The sequence below is a fragment of the Meriones unguiculatus genome, chromosome 15 (genome assembly GCF_030254825.1).
Source record: "Meriones unguiculatus strain TT.TT164.6M chromosome 15, Bangor_MerUng_6.1, whole genome shotgun sequence".
Lineage (NCBI taxonomy): Eukaryota > Metazoa > Chordata > Mammalia > Rodentia > Muridae > Meriones > Meriones unguiculatus.
This window is the reverse complement of record NC_083362.1, coordinates 5,181,872-5,199,551: the sequence shown is the minus strand read 5'-3', so window position 1 is coordinate 5,199,551 and position 17,680 is coordinate 5,181,872. Positions and strand designations below refer to the sequence as shown.

Genomic DNA, 17,680 nt, shown 5'->3' with positions numbered 1-17,680 from the left:
AATGAGCCCTAGGACAAAAAGATCAGATATTGTGTGGGTATGACTTTGTAATTTACAAAAGGCCCTTCCATCTGCTGTAGGATCTGATTATCACATGCAGAAACCAAAGTCCTACTACGCTGGCAAGAGCCTTTCAGAATCCAAGGCAGACATGGTTGCATGTGGTGCCATGAAGCCAAAGGCCAAGGTGAGCACGTGGCCCCTTTGCTACCTCACCACCCTGATGGGAGAGCTGAGATCAGTTTTGTCAGGAGAAGTTACAAAAAAAAAAAAATGATCACCAAAGTGCCACTCACAGGCTGAGTTCCACCCTCAGTGCTTTTGTTCACATATTATTTGACTTTAAATCACTTAGCTCCTCTCTCCCCCATGCTGTCATCCACAAAATTGGTGTGATAAGCCTGGGTCTGCTTTCTTTACTAGTGTGCCAGGAAGATTGAGAGCAGCACTGCAGGAAGATAAGAACACGGGCTATGTCTTCACATCATTTGCATGGGCTGTGTATCACCCAGCCCGCTTCCCAGACACCCATCCTCCTGAGGACAGCCAGTTCTCTCCACCCTCTCACCGCAGACCCAGGCCAACAGATGGCCAAATGCATTCACGCCAGGCTTCCCCTGGACTGGTGTGACCTCACTCCATGTGTGGAACATAGTCCTCACAGCACTCTGGAAGCGATGCTCCAGGACAGCTGGTTCTTACGGTTGCCCTTCCTACTCTAATCTAGGGTGGTGTTGCTTCTTTCCTGCTCCCCACGCAGTCTCTTTCCCCTCCCCTCGCAGACAGTGATGCCTTCTCTTCTCAGGTCTCTCCCTAGTGGGCTCTTATCCTGTGCACAGGATGCCAACAGGAGCAGCTCCTTCAGCTGACATCCTGTGTGTCCCTAACTCACACCTTGCTTCCCTTTTCTCTGCCATCTGAAGAAGCCTGAACCCAAAAGGGCACTGATGCCCTAGTCTGGATGCACATCCTATGGTTCTTCTTGAGCTCTGAGTGCAGCTGGGAGAACTTAGTGTGGCTACCCGAGATTTCTGTCCAAAGACCTTGGGCTGAGACCAAATGAGAACAGACACCCCTGTCTATGATGCAGCGTTCTCAAAGCTTACAAACAGATGGAGTCTTGGACTTGGCTCTCTTGGGTGTGCACAGGATCTGCACTATAGCTGGAAGCTGCAGTAAAGGACCCATCTTGGTCTAGGGTCAGCTGGGAGAGCATCACAAATCCTTCTCCATTGCTTCCTCTAGCTTCTCCGCTCAGCCAGGTGTCACCTAGCGAGCCTGGCACTTCAGGTTAACTTTCTACTGATAATATAAGCATGATTAGACATTCCCTGAATGAGCGAAGGAAGGAATGGCATGCCTGGGGGCAGGCAGCATGGCACTGATATTCTAAACAAGACACAGATAAAAGTGTGCAGAGCGAAGTGCATGTGACTGCACAATCACCATGCTTCCCTAGGTGCCCCGCCAATATTAAGACTGGATGGGACTTCCCAAGGACATTGCATCTGGGAAAGAAGGGAAGGACAAAGGAAGGGACAGAGCTCCCTGCAGTCTGCATTACAAGGTGCTATGAACCTAGGGTTGAAAATTCATCATGCCCAAAACGACCTACAATCAATTTCCAAATGAGATGGTAAGGAGCTGACTGGATGCTAGCCTGAATCTGTGTAAGAATCCCCCTCCTCCATAGGTTCATATGTTTGAGTGTTCAGTCCTCAGCTAGTGGAACTGTTTGGAAAGGATTAGGAGGAGTAATGGAAGTTTGGGTTTCTTTAAAAACTCAGTTGTGTTATGTAAACATGTTTTTGTTTTAACCCCAAGTGTGGGATTTTAGTTTGTCCTTTAGTTTGTCCACGGCTGATGACTGCCTCGTGCAGGGTGTGGTCTTTGCCATCCGCAGCTAGTTTACTTCTGAGAACTTTGGGAGAGTATAAATACGAGAGTCAGATAGAGAAGGCAGGAGCTCCTAGGAGACTGGCAGACAGAAAAGAAAGAAGGCAGACTGCTCATTCTTCTTCTTCCTTGTCTGCCAATTTGCTGGACTGTGAGATATCCTAACCACTGAGATTGGTGTTTTCCCAAAGAACCTTAGGACCCTAACCAGCAGAACTAAGTCTAAAGAGGTCTACGTCCCCTTTCCCTTCTAACCTTCTTCCTCTCCTACCTAGGGTCAGGGGCCTGTAAAAAATGTTTACCCCAAAGTAGAGTTAAAAAACAGCGCCTACAGGGGGTGTGGCCTTGCTGGAGTAGATGTTTCACTGGGTGGGCTTTGAGGTTTTAAAACCCATGACAGCCCCAGTTTCTCTCTCTGCCTGCTGCCTGTGGATTAGGATGTAAAGCTCTCAGCTACTGCTTCAGCACCGTGCCTGCCTGCTTCCTGCCATGATAATCACGGACAAACCCTCTCACCCCCTAAGCAATCCCCCAGTTAAATGTTTCTTTCTTAAAAGTTGCCTTGGTCATGGCGTCTCTTCACAGCAGTAGAGCAGCAACTAAGACACATTGTGCAATTGCCAGAGGTAAACATGGCAATAACATCGCTACTATATCACTTTGCAGAGTAGACCGGGATTGCACAGCTTCCATTGTATTTAGGCCATCTTCTCAGCCCAAATCCCAAGAGGCTGGCAGAGTAACATGACTATCTGTGCTTTAGTAACATGACTGTCTCCACTTTATTGAGAAGAGTTCATTGATTTGCCCAGCACTATGCAGCCAGTGCCAGGGTTGAGACTGAAACTCCAATGCTCAATGTCCCAGGCTACTTTGGTTTCTTTACTTTTTTCTAGGAAAAATGTTCCTACAAAGGCTTAAGGGGGGAGTGGGGAGAGTTTGCTTTGCCTCACTGGATGGTTATAGTCCATCCTGGTGTAGAAGCCACAGTGGCAAGAGCTTGGAGGAGCTAGTCACATGACACCCATAGCCCAGAAGCAGAGAGAGACAATGCGTGCTCAGCTCACTTTCCCCATTTTATACAGCTTTAGGATGCTCCCCCTAAGGAGGTATTTCTCCATACTGAAGATATTTCTTCCCATATTGATTAACATAATAAGGTAATCCCCCACGGATTTGCCTAGAGGCCCGTCTCCAAGGAGATCCTAGATTCTGTCAGGTTGATAATAAACACTAGCCGCTACATAGTCCATCTCCCTAGAATGAGCCACCTGTTCATTCACTCAAAAAATACTTGTTTGTGAAATGAATGTTCATTGCTTAGTATGACCAGTCACTGTGCTAAGTGGTTGTGTCTTCAAAAACAAAGGGAACCTTTTCCTTGCCTCAAGGGATTAGAGTCGGCATAAATAACCAATGATATATAAGGAGTATACACAAGATAAGACAGCCATAAGGAAGCATTATTTCCTAGGACATACTATTATATGCATTTAAAAGGGCCTCTTATGATTGTCAGCATGTCAAAACATAATGCAGACACAAATTTAAGAGTTCAAAAAGAGAAAGGTGTGATTCAACTAATACATTCCAGGCTTGGCAACTGCAGAATTTATTGCTCATTAAAATTGTATTTTAATTATCCTAGTTTTAATTAAAGTATTATGTGGAGTTGGTGAAATGCAATTATGTGCAACTGACTTAAGATGTATAATAGGCTAATATTTGTAAAGAAATGCATTATTGTCACTAGATCTGCTCCCGTAAAATGAAGTGGCATTTTATTTCAAATGAAAAATCGCTACATAGAATATTAAGCTCTTGTCATTAAAGTTAAACACTACATTGCCAACTCAAATGGAACCAAGCCACTGAAGAGCACCCCCCCCACACACACACACGCTGATCAGTTTGCACAGGGATGGCTGTCTGAATGTGACCTGCCACATCAGCTGAGCACAAGCCTCCCCAAAAGGAGACATAGCTCCCTCCCTTATTCCCTATGCACACTGGGATGAGACTGACCTCACCTGGAGAATATGCCCTCTTCTAGGTAAAGCCCACAATCTGGTCCACTGGTGTATACAAGGCACCCCTCTGTCACACTGCCTGGCAGTTTGTAAGAGATAGGAATCCTGGGGGCCATGTTAGCCACCTCTCACCACACAGCAGGGGCATCTCAGTCACCTCTCTCCACACAGCAAGGGCCAAAGCCCAGACCTCAGGAGGCGGGCTGGGTGAGAAGCCATACAGCCCACATCTTTGTGGGGGCTTTGGTCCCCACACATACTCTTTACACCATCCCTCTCCAGTTGACAATTCTACTGGCCTCTGGGATTTCTCACCTTAAAGAAAAACCCCTGGTCTGGGAAGACAGGTCAGTGGACGAGAACACATGCCTGAGGCCCTGAGTTCTAATTCCCAGCACCTATGAAAAACCCTGGTGTGACTGTACACAAGCCCGGTACTATAGAGCTTGGAGACAGGAAGGTCACCAGCCTAGCAAAAACAAACAAACAAACACACACACAAGGCAAGTTGTAGGTTTGGTCAGACCTTGTCTCAAGAGAACAAAGCAGAAGGTGACAGAGTAGGCCATCCAGCACCCCACTCTGGCATGTGAGCACGCATGTGTGCATGTTCCCACATACATCATAGCACACATATACCACACAATATCAACACAAAATAACCAAGTCCCTTGCCTTGATATACCCACCATGGACACCAGTTGCACTCTGAGTCAGTCATAACAGATGGCCCCCAAAGCCAACTTACTATCCCCATTGTATTTTTACATATATATTTTAACATTATTTACCATTTTCTAACTTAGAGAAAACACTAACATTTCTGATGTTGTCTCTTTCCTCACAGGGTCACTCGGCCCCCTGGAGGCATTGGCCATTGTCTCCTCTCCTCATAGTGGCTCTACCAAACACAGGCAGGTGTGTAAGACCTTCCTTTGAACTCTGCAGCTAAACCAGTGTGCCCAGGCTTCCCTCCTGGGGCTCCTTTGACTTCTGGACCCTGAAGAGTGGTCATTTTGGGAACTCTTCCAGCAGTGAACTCTCCCCACACCACCCCCACTCTTGCTGTTCCTTCTGGAACTGCCTAGGTGTGGACTGAGTGCTCCACTCTGTCTTACACAATCTCCCTCACACAGCTGCCATGGTTGAGTCTCTGTATTTAATCTGAGAATTGGCCTCAGTCTACCCAAACAATCTCTCCGGTTTAGCTGCACAGAGTCTCCTTTTTCACTCCTTCAGCTGACTTTTAGAACAAATGGAAATATTTTGCACTGCATCTTTGTTTTTTTTTTTTAAATTATCACATGAAGGGATGTTCAGCACGGTTCACCACTGAGGGAGATGAAAATTAAAAACTCAATGAGGGGAGAAAAAACACCAGTGAGATATCGTCACATATCTATCGGGGTGGACAAAGTGAAAAACAAAATGGGGACAACACTGCCTGCCAGAAAGGAGGCAGAGAGAGTAAGCAAGCATGCACACATTGCTGGTGTCAATATCAAATGGAAAAGAGACTGACGTCACCTTAACAACAAAAGACAAGGACACGTAACTAGCACCTGGGTAGAAAATATGAGTTCACAGAAAACCTCATGAAAGAGTATTCACGGTAGCTGCATTCATCAATGGCCCCAGCCCAGATACCTATTAATGGAGCAATGATCATAAAAATGTTGGTGCATTCACACAACACAACACTCATACACAACAATAGTAACCCAACCATTCACATGGTGACAACACCCATGAAGCAGAAAATGTGCTGAATGGCAAAAGCCAATTCCGTGCCTATACCATGTACCTGGGAGGTGTCATGGCCCTGAGCTAGAATGCTGGCTACCATCTGCACTTGTTCATAGGAAATTAGCATCTCTTATGGAAACTGGGCACTGAAGGGCCGCACGAGTACCCTATGTTAGCCCTTATAACTGTCTGCATGCTGCAGTCATCATTCCGTGCTTGCTCCACACTGGCAGACATGAGCGGTAGGATGGCAGTACCAGGGAGAGGGAGAGGCTGCTTAACAGACACAGACTCCGGAGTTTGCAAAGTGAAGTGTTCTAGAGGGAGTGCTGGAGATGGCTGGCCGACAATGTGCACACGCTTGATGCCACTGAGCTGTGGTGAAATGGTTAAAACAGGAAGGGGAGACGGCTTGGCGCTGAAGAGCACTCTCTGTCTATGACTGAGGACCTGGGGTCAGGTTCTTAGCCACTATGCGAGAGCTAGACAAGGCCATAGGAACAGCCATAACCCAGTGCTGGTGGGGGTAGGGACGGGAGGATTGCTGTGGCTTCGCTAGCTGTCAGCCTCGCTCCAGGTTCAGTGGGAGATCCTGGCACAAGGGAATAAGGTGGAGTGTGGTAGAGGGGACATATGGCACTCGGGCCATGGCCTCACATATGTGCACTCACATCAAGTACACACACACCACATACTGGCTTATGAGTAAATAAATGGTTAAAATACTAAATTTCATGTTATGCAGATTTCATCACATTGTTTTTCAAAACAAAGGAGGACTCCTCTTTCAAGGGCTTCTTACTGTAGAATAAAATTATTGTGCATTTCCAGATTCTGGGGTCTATGGGGTCATCATGGGGGTCTCCTCTCTACTTCTGCCTGTTCCTTCCTCACGACTGACCTTATACTTTAGCAAACACATCAAGCTAGTCCCTGCCTCTAGCCTCTGCCTAGAACATATGTCCTTTGAGTCTACACATGGCTGGTGCTCCTCCGCTGCAGGCGTCACCCTGAGAGGCCAGCACAGCACAGAGGTCGACTCGGCAATCCAACAGTACCAGCACTACCTGGCTGTTGGCTTCTGTCTACCTTTCTTCTCACCAGTAAATCCCAGATAATCGCAGACCTCACTCACTGGCTGCTGTGAAGATTAAATGAGTCATTATAAATAAAACACTTAAAACACTGCCTGGCAACTCCAAAATTGCTAATTATTATTATTATTATTAAATGTCATATTGAGGCTATCATAGAAATGAGGTTGAATGAATGAAGCCAGACACAAAGGATTTCATATTCAATGATTCCATTTATATGAGGGTCTAGAATAAGAAACAATCGCCAATCTATGGTAATTAGATTAGCTGGGGAGGAGAGCTGGAGAAAAAAGCATGAGGAGCTCTCTCCACTTGGAGGGGGGCAGAGACTACCTCTGCAGGCACGGTTGTAAAAATTCCTCTTCCCATGGGCTGAAAATCTGTATACTTTATGTGAGTCAAATTATAACTCAAAAGAGGCTGACATTTATTTTTTATTTTTGTGTTTGTGAATGTGTATGTGTGTGCATGCAGATGGATGTGCGTTCATGCATGTGTGTGGAGACCAAAGGACTGCATTTGGTGTTGGTCCTCAAGAGCTGTCCACCTTGCTTTTTGGGTCAGGGTCCCTCACTGGCCTGGAGCTCTCCAAGCAAGCTAGGATGACCCAGCCATTGAGCTCCAGGGATCCTGCCTCTACCTTCAAAGCACAGGGATTAAAGCACATGCCACTAGGCCTCTTTTTAGTTTTTTAATATGCATGCTGGGGGTTGAATCCCAGTCTTCATGTCTGCAAAGCAAGTACACAATCAGCAGAGGGACTCTCCCCAAGCATTAACTCAATTCAAAGGAGCCCTACCCCTAGATCAGTACTCTGTCGACCCTCCTTGGCCGGCAACCTCCCAGCATTCATTCCTATATGCTGTTTCCACACTGGAGCATGGACTGGCCAACTGAAGCACTTTTGATGCCCTGCTTTCTTCTTGGCGCTTAGCAACCAGATTGGTGCTAGGTATTAGATAGGTACTCAGTAAGTATCTATGGACCCAAGGAAGGGAAGAGCAGGACAAAGAGGGAGAAAGAGGGAAAGACAGAAGGAGAGGGGCAGAGGGAGGTGCAGGGCAGAGGAAGCAGGATATGGCCATGGGTACCAGCTTTCCTATCAACACTGCCAAATGTAAGCCCAGAAAATGGAGTTACCAAAACTTCCCTTGCACTTTCCTAACGTTTCAAAACAAGAAATGGGTAAAGGGGAGAAAAGTAACCGGCCCAAGACTGGAAGCTGGGCTGGAACCCCCATATTCTCACTAGCTTTACTCATGCTAAGTAAGGCTCACTTCACAAGTATAGATATGTTCTATAAACAGTCACAAAATGCTCATAAAATATAATATACAAAATTTTAAAGCACATTATTTTGAAAGCTCGGTTAACTGTAAAAATATTATTACAACCAGATCTACTCCACGCAAGCATTGAGTTGTGGTTCCCAACACAAGTGCTAATTTCAACAGATCTTTCTTGGAGCAGCGGAAATGAAATGGTAATAAGATAATGGATGCTTGAGTATTTAAGCGTGGACAATTATGAGCCAGGCTGTTTCTAAGTCACCTGGGATGCTGTTTATTGCCCATACTTCACAGTCCAGATCGTTACTGGCAAGCCATCTATCGCAAAGCTGACTGGAGCTTTGAAATATTCAATCTATAAACTTCACATTTCCAGGAAAACATGTGCAAGAAGGCTTGTGCTCACGCATTCCTGTCAGGTAGAGTACAGGATGCAATCTGAGCACAAAAAACGTGCAATTAAGCAAAAGAATGGCACTGTACACACGAAGCTTTTGAATCCTAATCTGATAACTGCAGGCAGGAATTACCTCCTGGGGGTAGGAGGAACGCAGCGTGGCATCCAGATCCACATTTCAAAGCTTGAGAAATAAAAAGGAAAGAAGCAAAACAGATCGTAGCCAGGATAACACAGCGGACTTTCTATTTTCAACTTAGACTACATTAATAAGACAAAGCTGTCTTCAACTCTGACATGAGAAGACAGCAAATTAACTGTTTGGATCCAGTAAATCAAAAGAATAAACATGCATTTTTTTATATCTTCTCAGACACATAAAACCCATAATCATCTATTCAAATTTCTCAGTATAACTTACCCTCGCTGTTTTCAAAACATCATTTGCCATTCCAGGATGTTTTTCTGTGTCGACAATCATTTTCTGTGCAGTGTGCTGCTTTTATTTCATTCCCCTTCTGCTGGGGAAGCACAGATGCCTCCTGACATGTCTTGACAACCAGTATCCACTCAGCCCCCAGGACTGAGCCTCTGCCTTATAGACCAGGCCATACAGTTGTGGACAGATGTGTGCTTTCTGTGGTTATCACCCAGAAAGCCCAAATGTGATTAGAAAACTCCACAAGAAGACAAAGCAGACAGGTCCTACAGACGGGAGGGATTAACACAAGAATAACTGGGTGCCAACTGAAGTATCTCCTCTCCTTTCTTTTCCTTTTTTGTGAGGAGGGGTTATGTAGGGGAGTTGGATTTGAGGCAGGCTTTTTCTTTGTAATCCCAGCTGTCCTAGAACTCTGTCTATACACTAGGCTGGCCTCAAAGTCACAGAGATTTGCTTGCCTCTGCCTACAAAGCTCTGGGATTAAAGACATGTACCATCAACACCAGGCAAGTGTGTCCTCTTCTATGAGAGTTCTGAGTAAGGCCATAGATCTTAAGGACATGTTATTAGGAACCCCACACTCTAATGAGGACCACTATAAGATGGTTACAATGAACCCTGTTGGCTACCTCCATCTCCTGTATAACAGGAGAGATGGGGAGCCTTTTTCCCTTCAGAGGCGAGAAGAAGCTGAGGAAAATGAGGCTGTGGTCCCCTGGAAGGTACAAGTCATCGATTCTGGAATGGTTAAAGCCCAGGGACAAGGTAAAGTTGTGAGGCAGCCACGGGCTTCAGACACAAACGACAGCCATGCTACTTTCAGTGTCTATGTCTCCCCTTCCATCCCTCTTCCCATTGGGGTTAATCTGTCATCGCTTTTGCAACAGCTCTTTTCCTTGCCCTTGTCAGCCATGTGTTTATAAGCTCCAGGGACTAAGGCTTTGGTGTCCTTGGGATACCATTAAGCTGTTGGTTTGCCCATGCTCTCTGGGCCACGGGTACCTGTTACTGCACAATGCTCTCCTCTCCACCCTATGCACACTTAAATAAATTTTCTCTATGCAGAAAGAAGAATGAAAGAAAAGAAAAGAAAGCCGAAGCCAACCTCTGTGGCACGCACAGTATAGCTGATACACTTTGACTCCCTGGGCTTGCCCTACTGCTCCATGTAACTCATAGGTTTGCAAATAGGCAAAGAGATTAATAGGCCAAGTTCAACCTAGACTGTTCTATTGACCTTGAATCTGATATATATGCAACTATCTAGTCATTGGCTGTGTTTTTCCAAATATAACTTGCCCAAAGAGAACAGAAGAAACCACTACCATCTTAGAACACACACACACACACACACACACACACACACACATACACACTCTTTCCCTCTCACATACTCACACTCAGAGACACAGATACACACTCAAACACACTGTCTCTCACACACAGAGACATACACATTCTCTGTCTCATACACACTCACACAGACATACACACACACAGACACAGATACACACACTGTCTCTCACACACACAGACATACATATATACATTATGTCTCATACACACACACATATATACACACTCACACAAAGCACAAACACAAACCTGCTCTCCTAAAATTAAAATTTTCTGCCTGCTTTGGGAAATAGTAACGCCATCCTGCCAGCAGACCAGGCCTCTGGTCTTGAGATCTGCCTATGTTTCTCTTCAGCTTTTACATCCTATATCTAATCCAAAATGAAATCCTAGGGATTCTGTTTTTGAACTAATACTGATACTTGACACGTCTTACCTCCTCTACCCAAACCCGTACAAGCTTGAGTTATTTCAAATTGAAAGCTGGGCTTCAGAGTAAATGAGGAAAAACACCTGAAGCAATGCAAGAAGTGAGCAAAAGCAGGAGGCACGTTTGTCAAGTAATGCAAACAGGAGAATCAGCCAGACAGGGAGGCGGACGTGGGCTCTGCAGTCAGAACCCAGGCCTCAGGCCTCCTCTGTGCCTGTCAGCTGTGTGCCCCAGGGTAAGTCAGTGTCTCCAAACTTCAGTTCTGATGGCTGTAAGTGGAGCTAATTATAAGTGCCCCAGAAGGCAATTCTGAGGATTACAGAAGATATGTTTCAAGTAGGTCCTCAATAAATAATAGCTGCTAGGATTATTAATAGGCTATTTAACTAATTCTTCAAGTTTGGAACATTTGAGTTACTGCTTCTTTTTAAGAGAAAAAAAAAATCCACTTCGTTCTGGGCCCAAAGGTCAACTCTTAAAGGTCACATGATAATGCTATAAAGAAGGGCGGTGGCGAGGATCCTCCCACAAAGAAGGTCCCCAGGAAGGGACCACACATGTAGAGGCTGACCGCGAGCGCGGGCGCTTGACCTGTGCTTAGTGTGTGTGATGCAGTTCAGGTTCCAGCTCTTAGACACAGCCCTGGTGGTACGGAGCAGATCGGATCTCTGAGCTGTGTGTAGCCACCTGGCTCAGAAGTGCAAGGTTCTTAGAAGCAATATATCCTGGAACGGTGGATAAACCGTTGGAGAACAGCCCGCACGCGCTGATTTATGGCACCTCACACCGCAGGCACTTAGGAAGTGTGGGGCGATGATGAGGTGGAAAATACAAAACTAAAGGACCTTGTAGAAGTGTAAATATTCATAATCAGTCCCATCTCCTCTGTCTGGTATACCACCACACTGCCAAGGCTGTAGGTCTATCGATAGTTTTATGCTTGTAAACAGACCATTTGTTTGATAGGACACTGCCTTAGGACTCTAATCGAATCATCTTTTTATTATGCCATTAGGAATTCAATAGCTTTAGCATGAATCTGCAAGTTTAAAAAAAAAAAAGACCATGAAATTTGGAGTTACCTCATTGTAAAACTTAAGAGTTATTTCAGTGGAACCCCTTTCATGCTTGGAACAATCCTAACTGGTTCACGCAGTCCATGCATGAACCAACATGTTTTTATTTGCTACCAAATAAATCAAAACGGTCCTAACATCACAAATTCCCAGCCCGTGGTTTCGCAGGCTCCATGATTGAGAAGAAGCCTAATGCAGCCTACTTTGCCAACCCCACCGCTCTCACTACCCAGCATTCCCCCACCTTCTGCTGCCCTCCTGTGCTCCACACTGGTCCCCTGAACATTTATGCCACACCGTTGCTCAGCCACTCTCTGCTCGGCAGAACCGGCTCCCTCAGCGATGAGATATCGATCCTTCCTCTTTGTTTCACCCAGGCCCAAGAGGCGTCTGTTATGATTGGAATCAATACGAAGGTGAATATCCAAGGAACTTCAAATACACAAAAAGGCAGAGCCCCCACGCCACTGAAAGTAAGTGGTATTTTTGTTACAAGAATTCTCAAGTATGGCTGTTACATATATTTCTATCTTCTTCTATTTCTGACTGCCAAAAAAGAATCACTTGGTAAGCAGGCCCATGCAGGGTTCAGAGGTCAAGGTGGGCTAGCGTGGGCATTGGGCTTAGAGAGGGAGGTCCCTGGTGCTCTGTTAAGTGGGAAAGTCGGTGGGGATCCCACAGGTAACTTCCACAGCTGCATCTGAAACCCACCCAGCAAATGTCTCCCACAGAGCCTTTCCAAAAACTGACCCAAGGACTTCCTCCTCGTGCATTTTACCTGCGAGCAACCACTCCGCAGCCTGAGGGTCTGCCTTCTACCCCAAGCACATAGCAGTCCATGATTCTTTTAAAAAACTTTTATCCTTGAAGGTTTTTATCCTTGCACTACTATCTTTCAATTCAATGGCAAAGTGTCCACTTAAGTAACACATGTCGAGGACCAGGGGGACGGCTCAGTGAAGCAATTGTCTCACCAACGTGAGGACCCCCATTCAGATCCCAATGTGAAGCTGGGCCCGGAAGCATGTGCCTATGACCCCAGGGATCCGTTCTTAGGGGGAGATGGAGATAGCTCATGGGTTAGCCTGGTGGACATGGTGGCAAAAGACAGACTCTGTCTCAAACAAGGTGGAAGGAAAGGATCCCCAAGCCTCTCCACTGCTCTTCCATTTACCCCCTCAAGATAAAAAATATGGACTCAGTCTTCTTTTTAATCACTAAAAACTACAAAAGGAGAAAACCTGCCCAACATTCCACACATATCTTGATCGAGGGGCAGGAAGACCTTGAGATAGGGCTTAACTGCTCACAGGGTGATTAGCAATAGATGGGCAAGCCACTAATTGGACAAAAGGAAATAAAGCTGTCATGGAAGAATGAAAGGCTAAAGAGGAATAAGCAGTAATTAGGGCTTTATCGTCACAGAAAGGAGGATCAAACATTGAGGCTCAAGGGACAATTGCAGGCAGAGCCCCCACAACTGTTTAATAAACACCTGGGTAAATGAGGCTAAGTGCAATTCAGGGGTGATTGTGGTGAGCCCACAGAAAGTGGGCTCCAGGGTAGAGAGCAGAGCCTGGGTTCCAGGTGTACCACGTGCAGTGCAGAAAGTAACAGCAGAAGGCTACTTGCTTAAACTGCCTAAACATAGCCAAACCAGTCACAAAACATCTGTTTGTTAGGGACTGGGGAAGCTCTCTCGCTAGGTGAGGCTTTCTGGTCACTGGTTACTTGGCCATCATTTCACTTAACAAGTGCACAGCACAGGCTCCATAATGAACGGCATCTGCATTCAATGGAATAACTTACATTCTGCTGCTTGGAATAATCTTGTGTCCTTCTCTAAACCATGTCACTTGTGGTCTGGGGCAGCTGACGATGGGCACTAGGTTCAGAAGTGCAGCGTGTCCTTGAGAAACTGTTTTCTTCTGGTCTGTATCCATGAAATTCCCCATATCTGCAGAGAAGAATTAGACGTTTAAGTTCTGGAGCACGCTATTTTTTGAGGGGGCATCAGGGTCAGAGAGGGAAATAGCTGTACTTTACAGTGAAGCCGGCTGCCGCCACGCTTAACAAGGTGACAAGCGAGACTGAACGGCCGCGCTGATGAGCGCAGACGTGACTGCCAGAGAAGCACCGGTAGAGCCTCTGAAGCAGCCGGTGTGCCGGCATCAGCGGGGCCACAGGCCTCTGCCGCACTGCAATAATGTAACGGCTGCGCCCAGCTGACTGTATCACTAAAATAAGTGCTGGAAGGCACCCGGGCCCCATGAGGTAGTTCTTACAACACTGAAATGAAATGCTTCCGGACTCCTCCCAGGTCTCCTTCCTCGGCTTGGGTCTCCTCATCTACCTCTTCATCTCTAGGGTTCCTCAAAAGCCTTTGGGAACCAATGTGCTCCAGCCATTGGAGAGTTCACCGAGAATTCTCTTACCCTCCCCCACACTGATAACATCTTTTGGGGCAGTCAGTCTTTGTTCTCCTGATTAGAACAACTAAAACAAAATGAGCTTGCAGCCATCAGTCTGTAAATATGAGAAGTTCCTTTTGAAGATAGGGACTTGAAATGTTAAAACACTTTCTGTGCTGTGACCAGATACAGTCAATGCATACACAGAGGTATTTCCACAGGATACTTTTTTTGTGTGTAGTAATATGTATGTGTGTGTGTGCATGTATATGCAAATATGAATATGGGGGAGTGAACACACACACATACACACACACGCACATACAAGTGTGTATATGTCTGTATGTAGGCCAGAGGATCATCAGGTGTCTGTCTTGATCCATCTCCATCTCCATCTTCTCTTCTCTTCTTTTCTCTTCTTTTCTCTTCCTTTCCCTTTCCCTTTCCCTTTCCCTTTCCCTTTCCCTTTCCCTTTCCCTTTCCCTTTCCTTTTCCCTTTCCCTTTCCCTTTCCCTTTCCCTTTCCCTTTCCCTTTCCCTTTCCCTTTCCCTTTCCCTTTCCCTTTCCCTTCCCTTTCCTTCCCTTTCCTTTCCTTTTCTTTCCTTTGAGGCACTGCCTCTCCCTGAACCTGGAGGTTGATAATTGGGTAGCTGGGCTGCCCATCGAGCCCCAGGGCTCCTCCTACATCTACCTACCCAGCACTATGCCTGGCTCTGGCATCCTATGTGGGTACTGGGATACAAACTTGGTTCTTCATGCTTTTGGAACAAGCACTTTGATGACTGAGTCATCCCTCTAGCCATCATCAATCTTTTCTTTTGTCTTATTTTGTTCTGGAAGCAGAGTCTCACTCTGCAACCCTGGCTGGCTGCGAATCACTGTGTAGACAAGAGCTGGAAGAGGTCTATCTCCTGAGTGCTGGGGTTAGAGGTGGGCACCAACCACTCCTGACCACCCCATTTTACTAAACATACCTCATTTTAGCTTTTTTCCATGAAAGAATGCGATCATCTGTAGCTTTATCATGAAAAGCTATTTTATATGTGAGACACACTGTGAAGGCACAGGCGGAAGAGCCGTGTAACGCTGTAGGCAAACAGCCTTGCTTAGTGAAAGCGAGGGAAGAGCACGATGACAAACAAAGGGTGGGAGCAAGGGTGCAGACGCCATGTAAAGTCCAGACTTCATAAATACAATTTAGTGTGCTCTAGTCAATTCCAGGCTCTCCACTTACTCAAATATGGTTCGGGTATTGATCCACACTCTATTTATTATGTTTTCAATTTTTCTATTGAATAAAAAGTTCTGAATTATTCTGTAGATAAATTTGGTGGTGACTTCATCTTCACAAACCAGCAGGATTGATGCCTCCCTAGTGGCTGAAACAATAGCTAAGCATGACTAGTATAGGGCCTCCCTCAGTCGTCGTAAGAGCTCCTGCTAGGAAAGTGAGATAGGTTCATGTTATTTTATACACTACTGTAAAGCTACGGATCATAACTGGGGCCAAAATTAGAAACAGCAATCTTGGAACCACCAGAACCAGAAGAGACACACTACAGTGTGGCCTCAAGCCTGGGGTGTCCTATAATGTAAAATTTCAGAATGTTCTTTTGCTTACTTTTAAACAAACTACACCGAGGCAGACAATCCACTGGACAGATCCTACTCTCCAGAGACTTCCTATCACAAGGAAAGCACACACACAGGGGCCGGGTCTCCTGCCCCTGAAGACGTCATGACACTCAAGACCTCTTGCCTTTTCATGGTGCCTTCTTTTAAGAGTTTCAATCCCCAAAATGGATCTGTTGACTAGATTGCTACAACATAAGTACTAGCCGGGGCATGACTATCCACACTTACTGAACAGCAAAATGACTTCCTAACAGGTCATGGGGAAGAGGCCATGAAGTCCAGCTTCCACCAGCCTCAACTTTTCATTCTAAAAATATTCCTAAGCCCTATTCACACAAGCCAAGGGACACTGATTTATACGGAGCACCTTTCTTACCTCTTCTCCTGCTTCCACAGGTTTGGGAGACCCTTAATCTTTTCAGTTGAAAAAAAGGCAACGCCTCACCTGGGTCTCCATGTTTGGTTTTAGATTTTTGAAAATTTATATGTATTTATCTGCGTGTTTATGCGTGTGGTTGTGAGACCGTGGCACAGGAAGTGTGGGACTGTGTGAAGGTCTGAGGACAGCTTGCAGGAATTCGTTTCTCCTTTCACCATGCGGGTCCTGGGCACGGAACTCAAGAGGTGCTTAGTGTTAGTGGCGAGAATCTTTACCCACTGAGATATTTTGCCAGAGCTATTACCAGTCTCAAGCATAATTCTATCTTATTAATTATTTTTGATTCACTTGTTCATTTATAGGCAGTGTCTCATGTTGCTCCATCTGCCATTGAACTCGCTATGCTGCCAAGGATCATCCTGAACTTCTGACCCTCCTGCCTCTACGGCCCAATCTGGTGCTATGGTTAGGACACGGGGCATTATCCAAGCTAGGCAAGAATTCTGCTGCCTGACTTACACCCCCAGCCCTTATCACATGCCGCTTTAGAGGAACCAAGGACAAGCATCAGCTGCCGCAACAGAAAGCTCCTGTGCACAGCGGCTGCAGCCCTGTCCATCACGTAAGGCCGGTGCTCATGCTGCACACGTACATGCCACTTGAACTTCTGATTTTCTCTGCAAGAGAGCTCCCATCCTGTTCCGAGCCACGCAGCGGTAAAAGCCGGCATCCAGCTTCTGTAAAGAGGGGATGATATACCTGCAAAATGCCAAAGAGAAGTATCAGTGGTCAGGCCTCTCCTAGGCTAGGGCATCCCTCCCAGGAGATGTTCAAGAGTACTTACGACATACCCAAGCCCTCCCCGATGGAGGACACTGCAAATCTATTTCACCAACATCCCGAATCCTACAAGGCTGCAGATTATTACATGGAGTCAGGATCTCCTTCTGTATTCCGTGTCAGCACAAGCCATGCGTGAATTAGGCATTGTCGTGCTGGTTGGGCTGGAATATGTAATGTCCCAGTAGGCTCACTTGTTGGAACCGTTGACCCCCAGTTGGTGATGCTGGTTCAGAAGATTGACCAGCAACCTTTAGAGGATGCAAATTCACTGGAGAAAGTGGATCCCTAGGGAGGCAGGCCTAACTTTCTGTTTACTCTGCTTCCTGATGCCAGGACAATGTGACCAGCTGCCTCAAGCTCCCACGCTCTCTGTGCCAGGTTGGACTGCATCTCCCTGAACTGCGAGCCAAAACAAACCTTCCCTCCCTTAGGCAGCTTTTTTGTTAGTTTTTGTTAGGCATAGGACAACATTACATTACTAGTGGTCACTGCAATTAAAGCAGACTTTTCAAGCTAAGAAAATCAATTATTCTCATACTGTCAAATCTCAGAGTTTCTGGAAATAGTTTCTAGAACTGTGCATTCCTTCACACAAAGTCCATGTCACTCTGTATGGAGGACCACTGCCACCTTCAGGATGAGCTGTGGCTGTC

General features: G+C 46.1%; 1 protein-coding gene across 1 annotated transcript in view; it reads right to left on the bottom strand.

The window, feature by feature from the left end:
- The window catches only part of Sdk1 (sidekick cell adhesion molecule 1), an 898,365-nt gene that overhangs the window by 527,981 nt on the left and 352,704 nt on the right, over positions 1 to 17,680 (bottom strand). Inside the window, exons 3-4 of the mRNA XM_060368045.1 lie at positions 16,837 to 16,943; positions 13,569 to 13,716 (exon numbers count right to left, since the gene is read on the bottom strand). Coding sequence (XP_060224028.1) covers positions 13,569 to 13,716; positions 16,837 to 16,943 — 255 coding nt within the window. The remainder of the gene's footprint in view (positions 1 to 13,568; positions 13,717 to 16,836; positions 16,944 to 17,680) is intronic.